Source organism: Emys orbicularis, chromosome 1 (assembly GCF_028017835.1).
Source record: "Emys orbicularis isolate rEmyOrb1 chromosome 1, rEmyOrb1.hap1, whole genome shotgun sequence".
Taxonomy (NCBI): Eukaryota; Metazoa; Chordata; order Testudines; family Emydidae; genus Emys; species Emys orbicularis.
This window is the reverse complement of record NC_088683.1, coordinates 322,308,365-322,330,029: the sequence shown is the minus strand read 5'-3', so window position 1 is coordinate 322,330,029 and position 21,665 is coordinate 322,308,365. Positions and strand designations below refer to the sequence as shown.

The 21,665-nt window shown below is 43.9% G+C and overlaps 1 protein-coding gene across 1 annotated transcript in view; it reads right to left on the bottom strand.

Moving 5' to 3' along the window:
• Window positions 1-218: 218 nt before the first annotated feature.
• Window positions 219-21,665, bottom strand: part of KATNAL1 (katanin catalytic subunit A1 like 1) — a 33,034-nt gene continuing 11,587 nt past the window's right edge. Inside the window, exons 4-10 of the mRNA XM_065420674.1 lie at window positions 15,412-15,539; window positions 14,259-14,364; window positions 10,639-10,797; window positions 7,617-7,743; window positions 5,614-5,748; window positions 2,276-2,402; window positions 219-417 (exon numbers count right to left, since the gene is read on the bottom strand). Coding sequence (XP_065276746.1) covers window positions 219-417; window positions 2,276-2,402; window positions 5,614-5,748; window positions 7,617-7,743; window positions 10,639-10,797; window positions 14,259-14,364; window positions 15,412-15,539 — 981 coding nt within the window. The remainder of the gene's footprint in view (window positions 418-2,275; window positions 2,403-5,613; window positions 5,749-7,616; window positions 7,744-10,638; window positions 10,798-14,258; window positions 14,365-15,411; window positions 15,540-21,665) is intronic.

The window sequence follows — 21,665 nt, the reverse complement described above, 5'->3', positions numbered from 1 at the left end:
TCAGTCAGAAAGCATCTTTATGTCTCGTGTGGGTTACCATTTTTGTTCCTTTCAAGCATAACAAAATTTAAAAGGGGGGGGGGGGGAGATTCTTGTCACCAGATGAAAAAAAATATCAAACCTTTTATTAAATCTTTTAAAACATTTCTAACTCATTTTACAGTTTACAACAGGAAAAGATTAAAAAAAACTATAGCACAGAAGAGACGTCACTGAGGTTAAGCAGATCCAAACTCCGCCATCCATTTTTCATACTTCTCCAGGTCTGCAGCTGAAACAGACTTGGAGATTTTCTTCAGAGCCAGCTCAAAGTCCCCCTTGGTAACAGGCATCTGAAGTTCCTCTTTAGAAAGTGCACGGATCTCTTCTGGGGTTAAGCCGTTAATGCGCCGTCTCATTGCCATCAAAGAGGCATCCCTGGAAACAAAGGAAAATACATGGGAACTAAGTGTCAGTAGTGTGTGCTGCGAGCCATATGAATTTTGATTATATTCTCAGGCTTCACTGGAAGGAACACTTAAGAAAGCATTAACTTTTAAGATGTAGAACACATCTTTCTTTGCCTCTATGTTCCAAGATCACTACATTCATTTGATGTAAAGAATGCATTGGTACCCAAATCCATTTAAGCATATGGTAAATGTGCAGAGATAATTAAAACTATAAAACTGAAAACCTTTTACAATGATTCATGGAGATGAATCTTGTGACTTCAATGCAGTCACTAAATTCATGAAAAAAATTGTGCTCAACTGCTCCCTCCTTTTTGAAACACTCAGGAGCGTCTGTTCCCCTCTGTTGCAGCACTAACTCCCACTCCATGGCTTCAACCTCCTTAGCAGTGTGCAGTCCCTGGGGGTGGGGGGGGAGAGGGGAGCCAATGGCAGCTTGACTTGCAATTCAGCCCTGCTGCCAGTTTTGGCAGGGTGACTTGATTCGGAAAGTGCAGAGTGGCAGCCAAAAAGCACATGACATATTAATCCACAGGGCTGAGGACACCGATGCCTGCAGATCTTTATGTTCTATTCGTCTGGTAGACTCTTCCCCTGGCCCTTTCTAACCCCTGCTCACCAGAAAAGAGCATGTTGCTCATTTCTCACAGCATGGCCCATGTGGAATTTTCAGTTATGGATTCTCGTTTTGCAGTTTTCCCAGCAAGGGAGAATATAGGCCCGAGGGATAACATTTAATCTAACTATTGTACAGTTCAACACAAAGATTTCAAAACTCTTGAGTCATTTCAACACAGGTTAATGGCCACTTAATCAGTAGAAATATGGGTCACCAAATTATTGAGACATGTTCGTAGAGTGTAAGTTCCCCTGGGCAGGGACCAGGTGTTTGTACTTGATGTACAGCCCCTAGCTCTCGCACGGGTTGGACGTTTTCCAGCAGAACGTTTTTCTATTAGAAAATGCAAATTCTTCTAAATTGAAATGTTTTGCAGTAACAATGATTTTGATGAAATTCTGATGGAAACCAGGCAGTCTGCTGCAAAGCCTGGGGGACCCCGGAGGCCCTGGAAGCCTCAGATCCCAAGCTCCCAGGCTTATGGCTCCTTGGCAGCCAAGCTCTCAGGGTCCCCAAGTTGCCCATCTCCCTGCCTGGCAGGTTGACAGTGTTCCAGTGAGCGCAGAAAGCCACTGAAATGTTTGAAAAAGATCAAAACAAAAGGTCATTTTGACTTTTTCAAAACAAAATTTTGGAATTCCCGTTCTGCAGGAAATGTCATTGATCTTTTTGGTTCAAAGCAATAAATTTTTTAAATTTTGGAATATCCTGCAGAATAGGGATTCCAGTTTCCAGCCAGCTCTATCTAGCACAGAAAGCATCTGAGTCCTGATTGGGTCTCTGGACATGACTGCAATAGAAAATATTATATAGGAATAAGTAAAATATCTTGTTTCTCTCTGCAGCAAGAAATTCCAGCTCCTAAACCCACAGGGTTAAAAAACCCCAAACCACCCGGCTTTATACTAGATTAGAAGATTAAAACATGAGTCGATGAAAGCAGACAATGGCAACAAAACATTTGCTCAGGCTGTCTGTTCTCCCACGACCATAGTAGACACCATCACATCTTGTACACAGACTCCATGCTTTCTAAGAACCATACTATTGTACTGAATAGTGCTAGCAAATGTATTCAAGCCTTAAACATGGTTTCTGCTAAGATGCTTTCAACTATTGTGGGTAGGGCCTGGTGCTGCTCTCTTTTACTGAGTAACATAATTATTGATTTTAGATTTGTTTGCAAATAAAGTGAACAAAATACCTGCAAACATTAGTTATATCAGCACCAGAGTAGCCTTCAATCTTCTCAGCAATTTCTTCAAGGTGTATATCAGGATCCATCTCTACTTCCCGAAGATTAATCTTAAGCAGCTCTGCTCTGCCTTTTGCTAGGATACAAGAATCACTTGTTTAAAGTTTAACAATACTTTTGTTCAAGTCACCATGACACACAAATACTCAAAAAGACAAACACAATCTAGGCTTTAAATGGAAACTACAGATGAAAAGCCTCCTTATGATGGGTTATACAAACCTAGCACCAATAAGGAAGGGGATAAGCAGCTGCTCCGGACCCAGGCAGCCTCCCCAGGCCATACCTGCAAAGCATGCATGGCTTGGAGGAGGAGCACAAAAGGAACGGGTCAGCTCAGCAAGGCAGCATACAGTGGAGGTGAACTGACATACATTCTGAGTTCCTGGAAAGGTGCACTGCAGGAGCCCCTGCTGCCTGATGCCCTCCTTTGGCAAAATTGCCACACCAGAAGGGAAGAGCCTAGAGATTCTCTGAAGGTTTGAGACTTTATCTTTGATTCCAGTTATTAAAAGTCTTTACAGTAGAACCTCAGAGTTATGAGCACCTTGGGAATGGAGGTTGTTCGTAACTTGGAAACGTTTGTAACTCTGAGGTTCTACTGTACTTCATCTGTTGTGAAAAGAGGGGACAGGTAGCAAGTGACCCAGAGAAGCAGCAGTGTAGCACTCTGGGGTGCAGGATGTAGCTGCTTACTACTGAGCCCTGGAGCGGAAGCTGGTGGAGAGCTTGCTCTACCACCCCTTAGGCTAGGAGTATCAAAGCCAGAAGTCTAACCATGATGGGCAATCTAGATGAGAGAAGGCACTAAAGACAGAAGAGTCAAGACCCTGACTCGGGAGCCCTTTGCTTTACCTAGAGGGCTATCCCATTGCTGGACTCTTATACTCCAGAAGGGGTGGACATCAACATGACACCCAGCAGGAGGGCTGCGTCACAGAAGGCGCACACCACCACAGGACTAGAGCAGCTCTCAACAGGGGGTGCCAGGAAAGAAAAGAACCTGGCATGCCCTGCCTGAACACTGGGCAGCACCTATGGTGAGTGATCTCCTTGATACTCACATATTAGAAAAACAAAACCGATCACATTTTTGGCAGAGCATGTAGTTAAAAAATATCCTGTACAGACACTTCATAAAACAGCTCAGGAAGTGCAATCATACCAAATGCTTACACTTCTCAGGTGACTGAAAGCACTTAGCCATTTGCCTCATTCTGCACAATGTGCCTGAGACAAACAGATACTGTCTCTGGAATAATCACATGCCTTGTTATGCATCATTTTCTCACTGTACACAGCTGACCAGCAGGGAATATTATTCTTACAAGACACAAAGGCGTGATCCTACAAACCTCTGATGCTCCTCCTGACCCCTGGGATACACCCTACTGTTCAGAAGTTGGACAGCACATTATTTACATGGTTTTATTAGAAACACCATGGACTTGATGACACAAATATTTCCATTTACATAGCAGTAGAGAGCATTCAGCAAAGCACTTAGCATATGCTAAAGTTTAAGCACATGCTTAAGTGCTTTGCTGAATTGGGGCCCAACAGAGTTACTGAAACCTCATGGAAAACGGAGAAATTATATTTAGAAACAATCGCATTGGCCAATTTTCAAACACAGGTGCTGTGTGCACAGCATGGTAACTGACTAAATAAGTACCCATTTACACAGCCAATTTAACCTTTCTGCACACAAAAAATGTGCGTATGCAAGTCCTACGCTTGTGATTTGGGAACCCACATTTGAAAATTTGTCCCTTTATGTTATTTGAGGGGCAGGGGTGAAGAGAAAGAGGGTTTCTTTTCAGTTTTTTATTGCAAGGGAAAATGTACATTACATCAGCATCTTCATTTCTACAGCAACCAGCTTTGATGTCTTAAAAACAGAGGATGACCACTTTGAGAGGGAAGCAGCAAGATGAGCAGATAAAATCTTAAGAACACAACTCCTGTTTTATAAGTGTCCCTGGTGACTAACAGAGAACAGCGAAAAAGAAAATATAGAACGTATTTATACTACTGTGGTACCTAAGTGCCTTACAAAATTACCTATAATCCAGAAAGGGGGTCTGTACAGAGAGAGGGCATTTTCTTTAGAAGGGTTATTTATTATTTACAGAACACCATAGATGCACATATGGCACACATGCAGAATTGTTTCTCTAAAACACAATATTTTCCTAAGTTTTTCCCAGGGCCTTATGTCATTTTAGAAATATCACATTATAAAATTCACACTACACCAGATCCTACAATTTATTTATTTTGTTTAAACTTTTTCCAACTGAAATCCCTGGTGATCTCAAATTACAAAGCATGAATGTAAATACATCATCTGGAGATGCACAGAACAATTTAACTTCCTCATATGCGGAATAAGATGATAGAATGTAAACTCACAGCTACAGTGGCAAATCTACCTCATGTAAGAAGTGCAGGGTGTATTACACTACGTCCAAAGCAAGTCTTGTTCAATTAGAAACCAGAGCAAACTGATAGAATTTTAGACTAATCGGTCATAAAGACAGTCATCCTGTTATGAGCTATTACTGTCTGTGAGCTGCAAAAAACAAGCTGTATACCTATTAAAATATCCTTATACCTGTTAAACTCAATCACAACGGCTGTCACCATGAACACACATCTTGTTATCTTGTGTGCTCATGCAGTGACACAAGGCATCCACTGTCCCAAGAAGAAACAAAGCTATACAACTTTCAAGTGATACGAATCTTGAAATTAATAGGGTATACGAGTGACAGCCAGGAATGAATGACAATACAAGCCAAGGCATCTTGGGTAGGAAAGCAATCAGTCTGCTACATTTTGAGTGACTTGAAGTCTAGACATAAAGGCCGGCAAGCAGTGATTTACAATGTGCTAAGCTTGAAAGTGATAATTCATGGATCCACTTCTCTGCATTCATCTGCAAGGGCATGGGAATGCATTTGCAATATTTCTTAAAAAGTCCAAAGGCTTCCTTTGATGATCACTCAAGGATTGACTGCAACATTTAAAATAATTCCAGGCTCATTAAAACTAACTTGGTTTCAAAACGTAAGAACCCATCAATGGGTCTGTAATGAAATAGCATAGCTCATTGTTTCTGAGCTCCAAGCAATTTTTTAAAGAAAACAGCCAGCCATGTTATTAACCCCACAAATGCAATATTTAGAACAGAAATATCAACGGTCTTCACAATACTAAGAGATACAGTGAAGAACAGTTTCCTAGAAAAAACATTTAAAGGAAAATGCTTGTAGCAATAGTACCTGTTGGCAGAGGTATATAAATCCGTTTCTCTAATCTTCTTCGCAATGCTTCATCAATGTCCCAGGGAAAGTTTGTAGCAGCCAGCACCATCACCATTTTGGAAGGGTCATCGTTTTCTAGTGCACCACCTACTCCTGCAAGTCCAACAGTGTAGGAAAGAGTCATTTTAATGATCGGAGCAAATAACATGCTTGCTAAAGGTGCTGGACTGACAAACCTTGGAGAAGGAGGCACTGCATTTATCAGTACATGGGCACAACATGGGTGCAAGCTTCTCTACACCACTCTCCCAACATACCCCAGCTCTGCTTTGGAGGCAGCACCTACTTCTAGGAAGGAGAGAACAGTTTATTCTGCCTGACCGTTCAGTTCTTGGCCGCTGCCAGACTGCCAACAACGTAGTTTTGTGATGCGTGGAAACTTGCCCACTATGAACTGAACTGAAACTACCAACTTATTCTGTATTGGCTACTAAAGAGATGGTAAAAAACTTTCCGTCACCCCCCAACCCAAGCAGTTAGATTAAAAAAGAAACTGATTCCCTCTGGGCAAAAAAGCTGTTGTCCCTTCATTTTCTGTGGTGTGCCCAGTGGTGGACAGCACCGCCGGGCGAGCGGGACAGGGGAAGCCTCCACACGCCAACCTGGCTCCCTGGCAGAAGCCGGGGGGTGGGGGAAGCCAACGTGCACCGAACCCGCTCCCTGGCAGAAGCCAGGGGTGGCAGGGGAAGCCCCCGCACCCCAACCCTGCTCTCCCGCAGAACGGGGGAAGCCCCTGCACCCCCTGACCCTGCTTCCTGACAAAAGCTGGAGGGCAGCAGGGGAAGGCCCCAGCGCCCTCCGACTCTGTCCCAGGCAGAAGCTGAGGGTGGCGGCAAGGGAAGCCCCCGCGCTCTCTAGCAGAAGTGCCAAGCGGGCAGGAGAAGCCCCAGCACCCTTACCCTGGGCCCCCGCAGAAGCCACGGGGTGGCAGGGGAAGCCCCAGCACCCGGACCTCTGCTGTGGCCCTGGGACTGAAGGATATCTCGCTACCTGCCGCGGCCTTGGGGCTGGGGGAGGTCTCACTCCCCGCTGCAGCCTGGGGCTGTGGCGGAGGGGGACAGAGCTTCTCCGGTCTTAGGGCCGCAGTGGGGTGGGGAGTAGAAAGTAGCAAATGGGTTGCAGGGCCGCAGTGGGGGTGCAGAATGGGGGGGGGAACAAAGGTGGGGCCTGGGAAAAGGGGCACAAAGAGATGAGGCCATGGGTGGGGTCGCAGGCAGAAGGGGTGGAACTGGGGCAGGACTGCAGGTGGAAGGGGTGGGGTGGGCCCCCCCACTTGCTCTGGTCCAAGGCCCCAGGAAACCTTAATCTGCCTCTGCCTCTGCGTGTGCCTACACACTTGGGGGTGCTGCCCTACAATGAGCAACAACAGAGTGGGGGGTAGTCAAACCCCTGTACCATAAATATTCCTTTGATGCTGGTGTTAAATGGTCCATATACAGAGAATAGTGATCCAATGGTAAATCTTATTAATAAAAGGACACTAGTTGTCAATGCAAGGTCTGGTCTAGTCAAATCAAACAAAGAGGTCCTGAGTGGAAGAGTCAAGGAAGGCGTTTGTTCACAACTTTGTATTGCAGAAACCCCCTGTGCACTGCACCACACACAAATGTCTGTGTTAAACTGCATGAATGTTCAAAATAGGCTTCTCCTAGAGCAGGCTACATTTTTCAAATGAAAGTTTATTGAATATGGCTTTATATAAAACAAAACTTTTGCAGCAATGTCATGCTTATAAAAAGTATACTTTAAAAAAAATTAAATATTCTGGACTCTCATTCACCAAAAGATGGGCCCATTTTGAACACTTCAGAATTAAAGAGATCTCTCTCCCGCCCCAATAAAAAGAGGGGGTTGTTTTCTGCCAGCTCTACTCATTTCTGAACAATGAAGTGTCTACAAAGCATGTCCATAACCAGAAGAGAAACAGAAGCTCAACTCGGAGGTATCTAAACCCCAATTACCGTCCATCTGAACCAGCAGCTCCGACTTGACCCTGCGACTTGCTTCATGTTCGTCGGAAGTGCCTCTGCGGCTGCAGATGGAATCGATTTCATCAATGAAGATTGTTGTTGGTGCATAAAACCTGGCCTTTATTGAAGTGAAAATACAATGACTTAGATTGCAGTCGCAAGCACCAGCCCCAGTCAGGCTTCAGGCCCTATTGTGCTCGGTGCTGAACAAATGGAAGATATGTCCCAGCCACAGAAAAATTCATCTAAGATCCTGACCCTGCAAAGACTTCCCCATGTGCCTAACTTTACACACACACACACACACACACACACACACAATCGTACCACTGAGGTCAATGGTAACTTTCACAGTGCAGAAAGTTAAGCATGTGCAGAAGTCTGTGTGTGTTACTTGTTTTCTTGTATGCAGTGTAGTTGTAGCTGTGTCAGTCCGAGGAGATTAGAGAGACAAGGTCGGTGAGGGATTATCTTTTACTGGACCAACTTCCGTTGGTGAGAGAGGCAAGCTTTTGAGCCACACAGAGCTCTTTGGGTCCAGGAAAGGTACTCCAAATGGCACAGCTAAATACAAAGTGGAACAGATTCTTTAGCATGTATTCTAAGGGACCATTCAAGGTAGAGTGGCCCATTAACACCTCTGCAGTCATAGGATAAAAAGGAGAGGGGGGAGGTTAGTTGGTTACAGATTGTTGTAATAAACCATAAATCCAGTATCAGAGGGGTAGCCGTGTTAGTCTGAATCTGTAAAAAGCAACAGAGGGTCCTGTGGCACCTTTAAGACTAACAGAAGTATTGGGAGCATAAGCTTTCGTGGGTAAGAACCTCACTTCTTCAGATGCAAGTCATCTTGCATCTTGCATCTGAAGAAGTGAGGTTCTTACCCACGAAAGCTTATGCTCCCAATACTTCTGTTAGTCTTAAAGGTGCCACAGGACCCTCTGTTGCTTTTTACATAAATCCAGTGTCTCTGTTCAGTCCATGATTTTTAGTGTCTAGCAGAGTAATGAATTTAAGCTCTGTGAAAGAATGTACCTGTGTCCACACCCTACACACTGTTGTAATAATCTTTGTACAAAGTATGCCTTGTAAGGTGTCATTTGAAGACTCAATTTGCTCGTCAATATTGTCTTGATAAAATGTGTAGCAACACTGTATGTGCAGTTATAAGATTTCCATGGACGTCGCGTGAACTGCCAGGGGAGGCTAACCCCCAGCCCCGCCCCTTCCATCCAAGGCCCTGCCCCTTCCGTCCCCCACCGGAGCCAAGCCCTCCCTTCCCCCACCCCCTGCGGCTAGCCCCCCAGCCCCAAAGGAGCACCGGGAGGGCGGGCGGCCCCAGCGCCAGCTGCAGCCTCCTCAGTTCAGGAGCACGGGAAGGCGGGCGGTGCGTGGCCCCAGCCACACCATCGGTGCTCTGTGGGAGCTGGAGCCGGAGAATTGGAGCCACACGCAGGGAGTGGTCACGGCAGGGGGCGGGGTCATGCCTGAATGTTTGGGGAGGCTGAGACGCCCCCAGCCAATGCGACCCGCTGCCCATGAAGATTTCCCTGTATGATGTTATTAACACATGTTCCAAACTGAGGTGGCAAACACATCTGTCTCAAACAAAAGAATGTGCTCTGCTTAATCTGCATTTAAGAAGTAAACAAAGTCATCAAGCAGGAAGGAAAACAAAAGAAGCTCCAACAGGTGAGGAAGAGCAGCAGGGAAGATCCCTTTCTGTAGATGCTCTGTCTCCCGAATCTCAGCTGGGAATGTTTTCCAAAGGGGGGGCTGACACTATAGAAAAGGGGGACAAACACCCCAAGCCACCCCCTCTCCTCCCTCTCTTTCTGCCCATCAATTCATTGCATGAGAAGAGACAAAGGAAGAAGGGGTCCTGGCCTACGAAGTTTGGCCAATAAGCCTGTTGAGAGCATGTGGAGAGAAAAACTTCGCTTTGCATTTAACATAGTTAAGGCGCTAGTTGTATTTTATCTTTATTTTTCTTGTAACCACTTCTGACTTTTATGCCTCATTACTTGTATTCACTTAAAATCTCTTTGTAGTTAATAAACTTGTTTTATTGTTTTATCTAATCCAGTGTGTTTAAATTGAGGTGTCTGAAGAACTATTTGAAATACTAAGCTGGTATATTATCTTAAATAAAAAAAGGGACTTAACATACTTGTATTGTCCAGGAGAGGGCTGGGCAGTACAGGACACATATTTCGGGGGGGGGAATCTAAGACAGGGAGTGAGCTGAGGTCACCCTGCAGCACACACACAGACATAGCTGGCAGTGACTTGCATGCTGGAGGCTGTTTGTGAGCAGTCCAGACTAGAGGCTACAGCAATAAATCAGTATAAAGTTTATAGGGCAAGGATGACACAGTTACTCATTAGTCTAGATTGTACCCTGGGTATGTCACAAGCTCCCAGGCTCATCTTTTGAAAGTGTTGTGCAGGTTTCCTTTAAGGATGCAGACTGATAGGGATTGTTCTATATCTGACCTTTGTTTTCTTAGGTCTTGATCCTGCAAAGGAGGTGAGGGAACAATCAAAATATACTATTTGTAATATACATATTGTGCTTCTTGTGAAGTCAAAGGTTGGGAGGGGAGTTTCCAGCCTATCTAAAAATCGCAAGGTGTTTTAATGGGCACCATCTTGGAAGTGCAGAAGCAAATAAGGATGAGGAGAGGGTAAATGGCATATTTGCACACACACAACACAGTTCCTGGGGCGAGACTGTGTGTAAGTATTTCTCAGCTGCAGTTCAAGATCTGGCCCTTGATTTTCAGAAACCAACCTTCAGCTTGGAACAGAGAAAATAGATGAAACACATTTTGCTTCTAGAGACAAGGGTAATTTACTCCACAATCCTCAAATATACATCAAGAAGGGTCTGCTATATAAGCGTGCACACCCATCCACTGGAGAGGTTCTAGGGACAATGAACTCAATCCTGCAACAATGTGCTGTGAGGGGCTTGATAAACCAACAAAGGTCCCTAGCATCGAGGACTTACCATTTCAAACAACAGGCGGACTAGCTTCTCAGACTCGCCCCTGTATTTGGACGTCAGAGTGGAGGAGGAAACATTGAAGAACGTCGTCCCACATTCCGTAGCAACAGCTTTTGCTAGCATGGTTTTGCCAGTCCCAGGGGGGCCAACCATCAGAACACCCTAAAATTCCATACAGAGTAATAAATAAATGACAAGAGGAGACCCCCAAATTCAGCCCTGATGTAAGCAAAATGCTAATCCACAGCAATCAGCTGAGTTGCACTAGGTCTAAATGTGACCCACGGTCTGCATTTTAATTGCTTAAAAACATAACTCTGCCATGTGCCTGGGCCTGCTTTTTGTTTCCAAGCACTTGTTTCACTGAAACCATTAATTGTATATGTGGGTTTCTCATGTTATTTATTCTTACTAAGGTACTTACATGGCCCCCGTTACCACAGTATCTGAGTGTCTCAAAATCTACTGTATTTATCCTCACTGGACCCCCTATCAGGTAGGGAAGGACTATTATCCCCACTATACAGAGAGGAAACTGAAACACAGAGAGGCTATGTGACTTGTCCAAGGTCACACTGGAAGTCCATGGCACAGCAGGGAAATGAACCCAGTTCTCCCAAGTCCCAGGCTAGTGGCCTGACCATCCTTCCATCTCCCATCCAGGTAAAAGAGACGGCAAAGTGGGAGAGCACTAGTCTCCTCTACATCAGTGCCTGTTTGGTTCACCAAAGTGTAAAAGACATTATGGATGGAGAGACAAAGTTCTCAGGGCCCAAATTAGGCGTCCACGCTGGGGCTTGCTAATTGTCTTGACTGTGAAAAAAGGCATTAGTTTTTAAATGGGCTCTCATGGCAAGAGTTCCTGAAAATGAGTGGTGGTAACAACCATTTCCCCTTCTGTAATAAGGTTAGAACTGCCCCAAGATGGAGAATAATACTTGATAATTAACTAATTATAAATTCATCAAGACACTTTGAAAATCTGCTTTCCAAACTGTGGGCCTCCCTCAGCCATTGTGGTAATGAACAACACAATGTTTTCCCCACCCAGCAAGGGACAAGAAGAAATATGGAAACGCCAAATGCTCTGCTGTCGCGAATATGGCAGCTTTCAGAGCAGCTTTCTTTTACAAATGCAAGATCTGATTTCATACTAAACAAGAGCTTACTGAGGTAAAGTCAGACTGTGTTTCAAAGGTAATCAAATTAGCTGGAATTAGATTTGCACATCCTAATGTGCTTTGCAATTAATATCTTACATAAAATAGCACAACAATAAAATATCTGTTAAACGCGATCCATGCTGCAAATTAAATTTTGTCTGTTCTACACAAAATTTACTGCAAGGAGCACAAAGAGTGACATGGAAGAGATCTATAAAAACAAATCAACCGGGAATACAATTATTCAAAAATGTTTTCCCCATACTCATCAAGAGCAATAGCCTCTCTGTGCCTACATTTTCCATTAACCATTAATACCTTTATTGCCATTTAACACTTAGCTATTGCAAGCTCTCACAGACATTCATCGGTAAATTAAATTACAAACGATCATATTCCTTCCAGAGAGCTGACAACCCACCTCCCTTTATAAGGATGCCCAAGTTATCCTAAACTCCAAGGCAGCAACTATAAAAGATAAATGGACTCCTGTTACACAAGTTCATCCAGGCATTGTCTACACTGGAATGTTAGTCCCTGCTAGAATTGCACCCTTACAGCAATACTAGTGGCAGACCATGGTGTACACAGGGGAACTGGATAAAATTCTGTGGCCTGTACGGTACACCCTTGCTATAACACCCTTCACAATAACAATCCCGGTCCCTGGATCCCACCTCAAGCCTCGCCGCAGCCCCTAGGCTGGAAGAACTCTCTTTTGCTATAACAAACCCCTGGCTCTAACGAACGATGGCTTGGATCCTTAAGGGTTTGTTCTAGTGAGGGTGTACTGAACATACAAGAGGTCAGACTAGATCTAACGATTGCTTCTGGAGTTAAAAATCTATGAACCTCATGGTTTACACCGGTGCAACTTGATTTGCAGCTGCGCCGACCTTGAATTGAAAGCAGAGGTAACTGCCCCAGTTCAAATCACGTTAGGGGTTTGCACCAGTCTGGCTACACTGGAGGCTAAAAACCCACTCTAGACAAGGCTTCAGTCTTAAAATGAATAGCCATACAGGGGGCCAAGTTCTGCCTTGAATTATACCCCACCCAATGCCAATGGATTCAAGGGGCCTAACTGCTCACTGTCTTACACCTTGGGTTGTCATTTAGCCCTATGTAAACGAGGTGTAACATTACCAAGTGGGAATGGTAGCATTTTACATTCACTTTGCACAGGTGTGAATGACCTCATAGGGTGCAAAGCAGTGGGAGAATGATGCCAACTGGGGATGCACAAGATGTAAGGATCAGTGCACAATGTGAGCCTGAATTTCTAGCTAAGCTAGACAGATGCACAAGGAAGGAAGGAGGAGGGTGAAGCACGAGCTGCTTTCTCTCTATACAACCTGAGAGTCTGGCAGTTACTGACTAGTTAAAATCTTTTATAAGCACAGAGCCTTCTTTACTCTTCCTCTGGGGCTCTGTTGATCCAGTGTTTCCCAATAAGAAGCTAATATGCACTGCAGGGAGTAAGTGGTTTGATGAAATCACTGCAGGGTTATTTCTTGTAGTTATAACTACCACTAGTGAAGCTGTGGGATGCCCAACTAAAGACAGGATCCTCTTGGCACAAACACAGGTCAGAGAAAGGAAACAACCACTCTTGGATGTTCAGAAAGTGATGGCTGCAAATGCATGACACCTATGTTTAGTCAGGAAGAGTGCTGGCCTATGAGCACCAATGGGTTTAGGAGGGAAGAGGGGCTGTGCACTCCCCACACAGGCCTCTAGTATGTGGAGGACCTCAGGCGCACTAGCCTGCTTAGAGAGGGTTAACTGCCACATTCTGTCTGCTTCTCCCACAGAGCAAAGTGAAGAAGAAAAGCTCCAGCCATGAAAGGGAAGCCACAATCCCACCCTAACTACTAACTGGTTAGGTATTTAGAACAAGTACGTGCTTAAGTACATTGCTGAATCTGGGCCTTAAGTACTGGGACTGCTCATGTATTTAACATTAACCACTTGCTTAAGAGCTTTGCTGAATCAGGGCCATAAAGAGGATATTCAATAGGAAATATCTTCCTGGACTTCATCATCATAACTAACTCAATGAAGTGACAAGCCCACAACTGTATCATAAGACATTCCCTGAATAAGGGACAATCAATCCCATACCAAAAGCTAGGTCATTTCATTTTCTGTTTACACAGCAGCTCATATGCTTCCTCAACAATTTTTTTTCAAGTTGTGAATCAGATCCAAATTGGGCTCCCACTTACTGTGGCCCAGCTACTCTGGATCAATCCCACATTTATTATAATTAAGGAATTATCCATCCTTGCTAAATAAATGTGTATTTTAGGCTATTACTGCAGTATAATAGCTATAAATACTACAGTATACCATCAGTACAAGGGAGCATGAGCACATGATGCTACGCTCATGTAGATACAACTTGGCATACATGAAAGTGCCACGGCCAGTCCCCAGAATGTAGTCGTACATTCTCACCTTCCACGGCCTTCTGATCCCTTTGAAAAAATCAGGCATCCACATCGGCAGAACCACCGCTTCCCTTAATAATTTCTTGGCTTCTTCCAAATCTGCTATGTCATCCCTGCGAAAGACCAGCACACATTTACAGAGCATAACATTTCACTTTGTTTTTAAGCCATGAAAAACAGAGAAAAGTATTGTATTTACCACTATCCTTTTTATTATGCCAGTATGTTCCTATTGAGAACATTGCTATAAATCTCTGGCCTTACATTGTCCTCTCCTGTGAAAGGCAGCAAAAAAATTACTTTCAGCTAAGGTTACTATGGCACTCAATTAAAAATTGTTTTGGCTCACGTGATCATCAGGGATCCTACTTTTCCATGTTAAAAAAAAAAATCCAAAACTCTCTAATAAAGAATCAAATATCCATGTTTTTCCATGATTAAAATGAAACACTGAACTAGCCTCAGTACATATAGGTATCAGTTGAACACAATGTTTTATTGATATACAGTAGAATCCCATTTAGCCAAGCCTCCAATATCTGGCTCTTCATATTAACCGAACCACCAGCAGCCTGGGATCGAAATAAGGGTAGAAAGCTCTTGCCAATTCTCTTGATTATCCGATCTGGTCCTGTGGTCCCAATTAGATCAGATAAACAGAATTCCACTGTAAATTTAAAGCACATCCAAAAATCAATCACAAGAGGAGGAGGTTGCACACACTGAATAAGTGACATTGGTACTTTCAGTAAAATTTAGTTAATAGTTAATATACGTTTTTATTTTTTCACAAAATGTAAAAACTAAAGATTCTCTGTAAAAATGCAAAATCCATGTTTTTCCTCATTTTTCCCCATTGCAAATGGATTTCTAGGATCCCTAGTGATCATCAAAACAATACCTTTAATGTTCTCTGGGATGCAGTTAGGCTTTTGAGTAGGTACTCGTAATGGACATTTTCCATATCATACTGGTTAAGAATGAAAGTCTTACTCTGCAATCAAATTAGTATGCGATTAGAACCAGAAGCCCTTGTTTCCCCTATTTGGAAAGTCATGGCTGTTTGCCATTTTAAAAGAGTTAAGATCCCAATTTAATGAGAGGACATGCTCTTTCCCCTCCAACCTAGCTAAAGAATTTAACTGAGAAAATTCTCATACCAATGAATGCTTGGATTTCTTGATACAATGTCCCTTTCCAGTGCTTCAACCAGGTCTTTATCATATCCTGCTCCATCAAATTTCTGAATTTCCCCATCACCAGCACCTTCCTGTGGAATTTTCTTTCCCTAGGAACATTAAGAAATTACAGGAGTCTATCATGAAACTTTTACTTTTAACAGCTCCAAGATTTGAATCATAGAGTAAAATTGTTCAATTGCTACTATGTTTAAGCCAAGAGAAATTTCAGATTTTTACACAGAACTGTGGGCTGTCTCATTCCTCCGACAGCCAAGGAAGCACAATATTTTCACATCTTATCTCCACAGTCTCCAGATACTTGTTACTATCGCCAGTCCAACAGAATGTGCTATAGAGTCACACATCTTTCATAAAGGGGAGTTACCTTGATCCCCAAATCCAAAAATTAGTTTAAAATGTTGGTTTTTTTATTTTACAAACAAGACTCTAGTAGCAATAAGTCACTTTAGATTACCAGCACACTTCTTGTGATGTTCAACACGCGAGGCAGATGCAGCACAAGCCTATCTGTGCATACCCTGTTGTGATGTAATGCTATATTACCCGTGACATAATGCTATATTAGATCCTGGCTTAGGACAAGTTTGTCCAAAGGTGCATTTTGATTGGCTAGCTGGGCCAGATGATGCTACATCTGCTAGGCCAGCCGGTACTAATATACATCTAGACCCTGCCACCAAAAAAAATTTTTTAATCCCTATACCTGTTCTCTTTAATGGGAGAAATAAGATTTTTTCTGCCTGGTTTTTAACGGATACAAATTTTCTTTATTTATTTCAATATAGTCAGGACTTAAAGAAAAAGGTCTTCCCTGCTTGGCTGCTTCTCTTCCCCCAACTCCAGCAATTGTCTATTTCCTATTCCCTTTTTCTGTCTCACAACCCAATCCCACACACTGTCGGGATACTTTAAAGTTCATCTAAAAGGCTGCATTAGGAGCCCTAAAGTAGGGTTGTCAGGTGTCTAGGGTTGCCAGTCCTCCAGGATTGGCCTGTAGTCTCCCAAAATTGTTATCTATCTCCCAGTGACTATTGAAAGCAATCCGGGAGATTTTAATAGGATATTTTAAGAAAATGACATTACATCATGTTGGGGAAAAAAATCTCCTGGAATAGCTTTAGTCAGAGTTAGCAACCCTTTTTGACTGGAAAGTCCAGTTACTGCGGGGGGGGGGGGGGGCAGGAGTGGCAGCCTGTCGCCCCTTTGAGGAGCACGGTTTGCAGGGCTGCGGCGGAGGACAGAGTGTGCAAACGGGGTAAGGGGTCCCAGTGGACATAGAATGTTCCGCAGGAGGGAAGGAAAGCAAGCTGCTCCACCCGCCAGCGCTTCCCCTGGCCACGCTAAGGCAGCTCCGGGGTGGCAAGAGCTCAAGTGAGCAGGGGAGGGGGCTGCTGGGCAAGCCGCGCAGAAGGAGGCGGGAGGCTGCTGTGCAGGACTGCTGTGTCCTAGCTCGCCAGCGGGGCTGCCTGGCTGCTCCCACACGGCCGCAGCGCTCTGCTACCTGAATTCCCAGATGGCCTGCTGGAGCTGGAGTTTGCAAGTCTCTTGGGCAACTCGCACTGGAGTTGAGGGGGAAAGCAACAACGGTAGAAGAGCCTGGGGGAAGAGGCGAAACAGGGGCATCTAGTTTTCAGAAACTAGAAAGTTGGCAACCCTACATTTCAGCCTAATTATTGTTTTTATTAAAGGAGCATCCGATGTGTTCAGAACTGTCCCACAATTGGATAAAACAACCTCAGCCCCAAACTGATCATAAACTCCAAAGTTAGTAATTCCACAGCTCTGCTGATCTTATGGGAAAAGCAACATCTTTCCTCTAAAGCAACACTTCTAATTCTCCTCTAACACTTCAACAGGAAACTACTTCCCCTCCCAGCCCAACAGCAGGACTAAGGACAGGTCTTCACTACAGGGGGGAGGGGTCGATTTAAGATACGCAAATTCAGCTACGCGAATAGCGTAGCTGAATTCGACGTATCGGAGCCGACTTACCCCGCTGTGAGGACGGCGGCAAAATCGACCTCCGCGGCTCCCCGTCGACGGCGCTTACTCCTACCTCCGCTGGTGGAGTAAGAGCGTCGATTCGGGGATCGATTGTCGCGTCCTGACGAGACGCGATAATTCGATCCCCGAGAGATTGATTTCTACCCGCCGATTCGGGCGGGTAGTGTAGACCTAGCCTCAGTGGAGCCTGAGGAGCAACTGCATTGCTTTTAACTGAACTAGGCTAAATTGGAAGCTGGTTTAGAGCTCCTAACACAGCCTCTAAGTACTATTAACAAAGTTAAAGTATCCCAGCTGCCTCAGAAAAGCAGCCTATGGGAAAGTGGACAGAGGCAGCATAGGAAGAGGGAGCCAGAGAGAGAAATGAGCTAGCAGAGGAGAAAGGGGCAGTTAACAATGCCCCTTCCCTTTTCCCATTAACCCACATGCCCTACAGGGAATAGTCTGTGCCCTTCTAGCGTCTTTCAACTCTCACTTTTATTACAAAACTGAACCCATAATAGCAAGCAAGTTGAAAGTTGCACTGGGACCAGAAACTTCTGTCAAAATGACACAGTCATGAAAAAAGGAACAATGAGAAGGGACCCATAGCATTGAAAAGATTTTAAAAGACAGAGTTATCTACCGATCTATAAAGGCAACAATAAGAACAGTGACGAAAAGGTGTTTGCAGACTCTCTCTGATACTGAATTCTCTCTTACCCCCTACAATGAGCTAGGATTTTTTGTTTTATTTTTACAGTGGAAGGATTTGCTCCACCCGGAAAAGCTGATTTTAAGAGGATTTTTAAATTGAAACAAAATTAAGCCAAGCTTTAATAGCAATAAGCCAGGGGATGTTTCAATAGGCTATTGGTGCACTGCAAAGGTGACAGAAAGCAGCAGGGCTGAAAAACGTAGCTGAGGTGTGCTCCAACATTTGGGCAAACCAGAGTGTAGGTTATTGCTATGCAAAAAGATGGTACACAAATAAACAAAATACTGCAAAATAATGTGAGATCTATGTAGTGAAAACAAAAAACAGACAACGCCAGAGAGCCATCCGCCCAGCTGCTGTGTGCTGGGATCATGCCAACAACTTTATTTATCCACTTGCACTAAGACCGTTACATAACCATGTAATTACTACAAACAACCACAGGGTGGCAGCATAAAAGGAAAAGCCTGAACAAAAGGATTTGTAAGGATACTACAAGTACTGTCTGAAAATAACTGCATAAGTAAATCAGTCTTACGCTAAACAAAAATAAAATATAAGAATGCTACAGGCTCTCATCTCCACTTCATGGTGCTCTCACGCACAGCTTTCACAAGCTGGCACTCTTCGAGCATAACAAGCCTTCTCAATTGTATGCATTCATTTATATGATAAATCATTTTTATATACTAAACAATCACATCTGAAAATTTGCCTCCACAGCAGAACGTATTTTTTAAACAGTGTCATGTTATAAACAACCTGTTCTGACATAACTCATTTGAATTTCCTGCAGCCGTAGAGTTAGTTTTGAACTAAATGCCACTTTGCAGATATTTTGACAATCTTAGTCCTGGTGAAAAAGGAGGTTACTTCCTGTAACTGGAGGTTCTTCAAGATGTGTGGTCCCTATTTATATTCCATACATTGGTGTGCATGTGAGCCATGCACCTGAGACTGGAAGTGTTTCTCAGCAGTGTCTGTTGACCTGCACACGTGTAGTGCAGTCCCTCATGCTCGCAGCCGAGGATATAATAGGTCGGGTGAGTCGATGCCTCACCAGGGTCCCTCTGTTGTGCAGTCTCGTCTGCAGCAGAGGACTTGAGGGTGGGTATTGGAATATAAATAGGGACCACATATTTCAAAGAACCTCCAGTTACAGGTAAGTAACTTCCTCTTCTTCTTTGAGTGATAGTCCCTATACGTATGCCATACATGGGTGATTAGTGAGCAGTGAGGAAGTGCAGTCTGCAGTACTGCTTGGCCTACAGCAGCCTCCGTACCCGTCGCGTGTGCTATGGCATAGTGGACCGTGAACATGTGGATGGAGTGCCAGGTAGCTGCACTACAGATTGTGCCATGAGATGTCCATTAGGCAGGCCAATGTGGATGCTTACGCTTGTGTAGAGTGCGCTGTAACTCCATCAGGTGGGGAAATGTTGGATTGTGTGTAGCATTATGCACCCAGAGACTGAATTGGAGATTCATTAGGAGAAGAGGGTTTGGCCCTTGGATGAGTGAGCAATGGCCACAAATAGTTTTGGCGATGTGCAAAAGGAGCAAGTCCCGTGGAGGTAAAATGCCAGTGCACAGCAGACATCAAGGGAGTTCAGGACCCTGTCCGCATGGGAGGCGTGTGGTTTGGGGCAGAAAACAGGTAGGTAGATGCACTGATTTAGGTGGAACTTTGACGCTACTTTTGGGAGGAATTTAGGGTGTAGCCGTAAGGACACTTTGTCCTTGTGGAATACAGCGTAAGGGAGGTCTGCAATCATGGCCGCCAGTTCACTGACCCGGCTAACTGAGGTAATGGCTACCAAGAATATCACCTTCATGGAGAGGTGGGAGAGGGAGCACATTGCCAGTGGCTCTGTGAGAGCAGAGATAACGAGATTAAGGTCCCTCGGGGATTTGGGCTCGAATACTGGCGGGAAGATATTGAGTAAACCCTTCATGAAATGGATGGTGATGAAATCAGTGTTTATCCAATAAACAATGGAAAGACACTGGAAATGGTTACTTAAGGGCTCGTCTACATGGAGCAATAATGAGGACAACAGGGGTGTAATTTCTAAAGCACACTAATGTGTTGCACATTTGTAGGAGCAGGATTTTATAACTGTACTATGAGAATTAATGTATGATTTGATTTTATCCTGTCAGCCACCCTTTTTGAATAGCAGAAAGGAATGACAGACCAGAACAATCCTTATGACTGATTATGGTCACCCTTTTGTTTTAGGATAAGTTATAAAATCTACTATGGTTTCCTATATGTATTGCAAATTAGGCACTCTAGTTAAATATACATTTCTTTTCTTTGCTTTAAGGTTTTAGTAAGTAAGAGACAGGATCTTGTACTGTGTCTATGTTAAGGAGATTAGAGGAATGTCGAGGGCCTGAAGCCCCAATGTGAATTGTTTTAGTTATAAGATTTAGCAAGGCTTGGTTTACAGTGTATTCTGCTGAATATAAAATGCTGTCTGTGTACCTTTGAAGGGTTCTGTAAGAGATTGTTTGTGTGAATGAGGAATGTATGCATCAGGAAAAGATAAGGTGTGAAAGCCATCACAAATGTCCAGATGGTCAAGAAGAAGTGAGAGACTTGGAAAAACCAGGAGACAATCAGAAAACATCCATTGTATCGGATGCTAACCATGTTAGCAGCACTGACGACCTCAGAGGTGAGGCAGGCACCCCCGAAGGCGAGACAACAAATAGGAGATAACGATGGGAAGCCCGACAATAACCATCAAATGATAACACCACTTAAGGACTAATGATTACAGGATGACATTGCAAAATGCACGGACTCACATGGGAATTTACAACTATAAAGCTGGGATGTTTTGCCATGGAACTCTGGGTTCAGTCCTGCAAAGCCTCGGAGCATCGGATCGCGACCAACAAGAGCTCAGCTCCTCACTCGTGCTCAGTCTAACTGGCCATTAGACTGACTCGAGCTACAACACAGATGCATCCGAAGAAGTGGGCTGTAGACCACGAAAGCTTATGCTCTAATAAATTTGTTAGTCTCTAAGGTGCCACAAGTACTCCTGTTCTTTTTGCGGATACAGACTAACGGACTAACACGGCTGCTACTCTACAACACAGACTGGTAACTATAAACATCAACTGGCAGGAGTGAGTGAGTGAGTGAGTGTGTGACTAAAAAGCATATGCTAACTATTGTATTTTCAATAAATGCAGTGTTTTTGCCTTCTCCTCTATAAAGATCCCATGTGCTTTGTATGAGCATAACACATTAATTGGTCTGTTTAGACCCTGCTGGTGCACACTAAAAGTTCCCTAATGCACTTAACCGTAGGGCTGTTTGAAACAGTACTACATTAAAGTTCACTAGGGAACATTACAAAGAGATTATGGATTACATAACATACTGTGATGAGTTATGTATATTGCATACATTACTCATTACAGAATATACAAAGAGGGCCCTGAAAAACCCTGATTCTTTGGACACTACATAAAACTCAGAAATTGCTAAAAA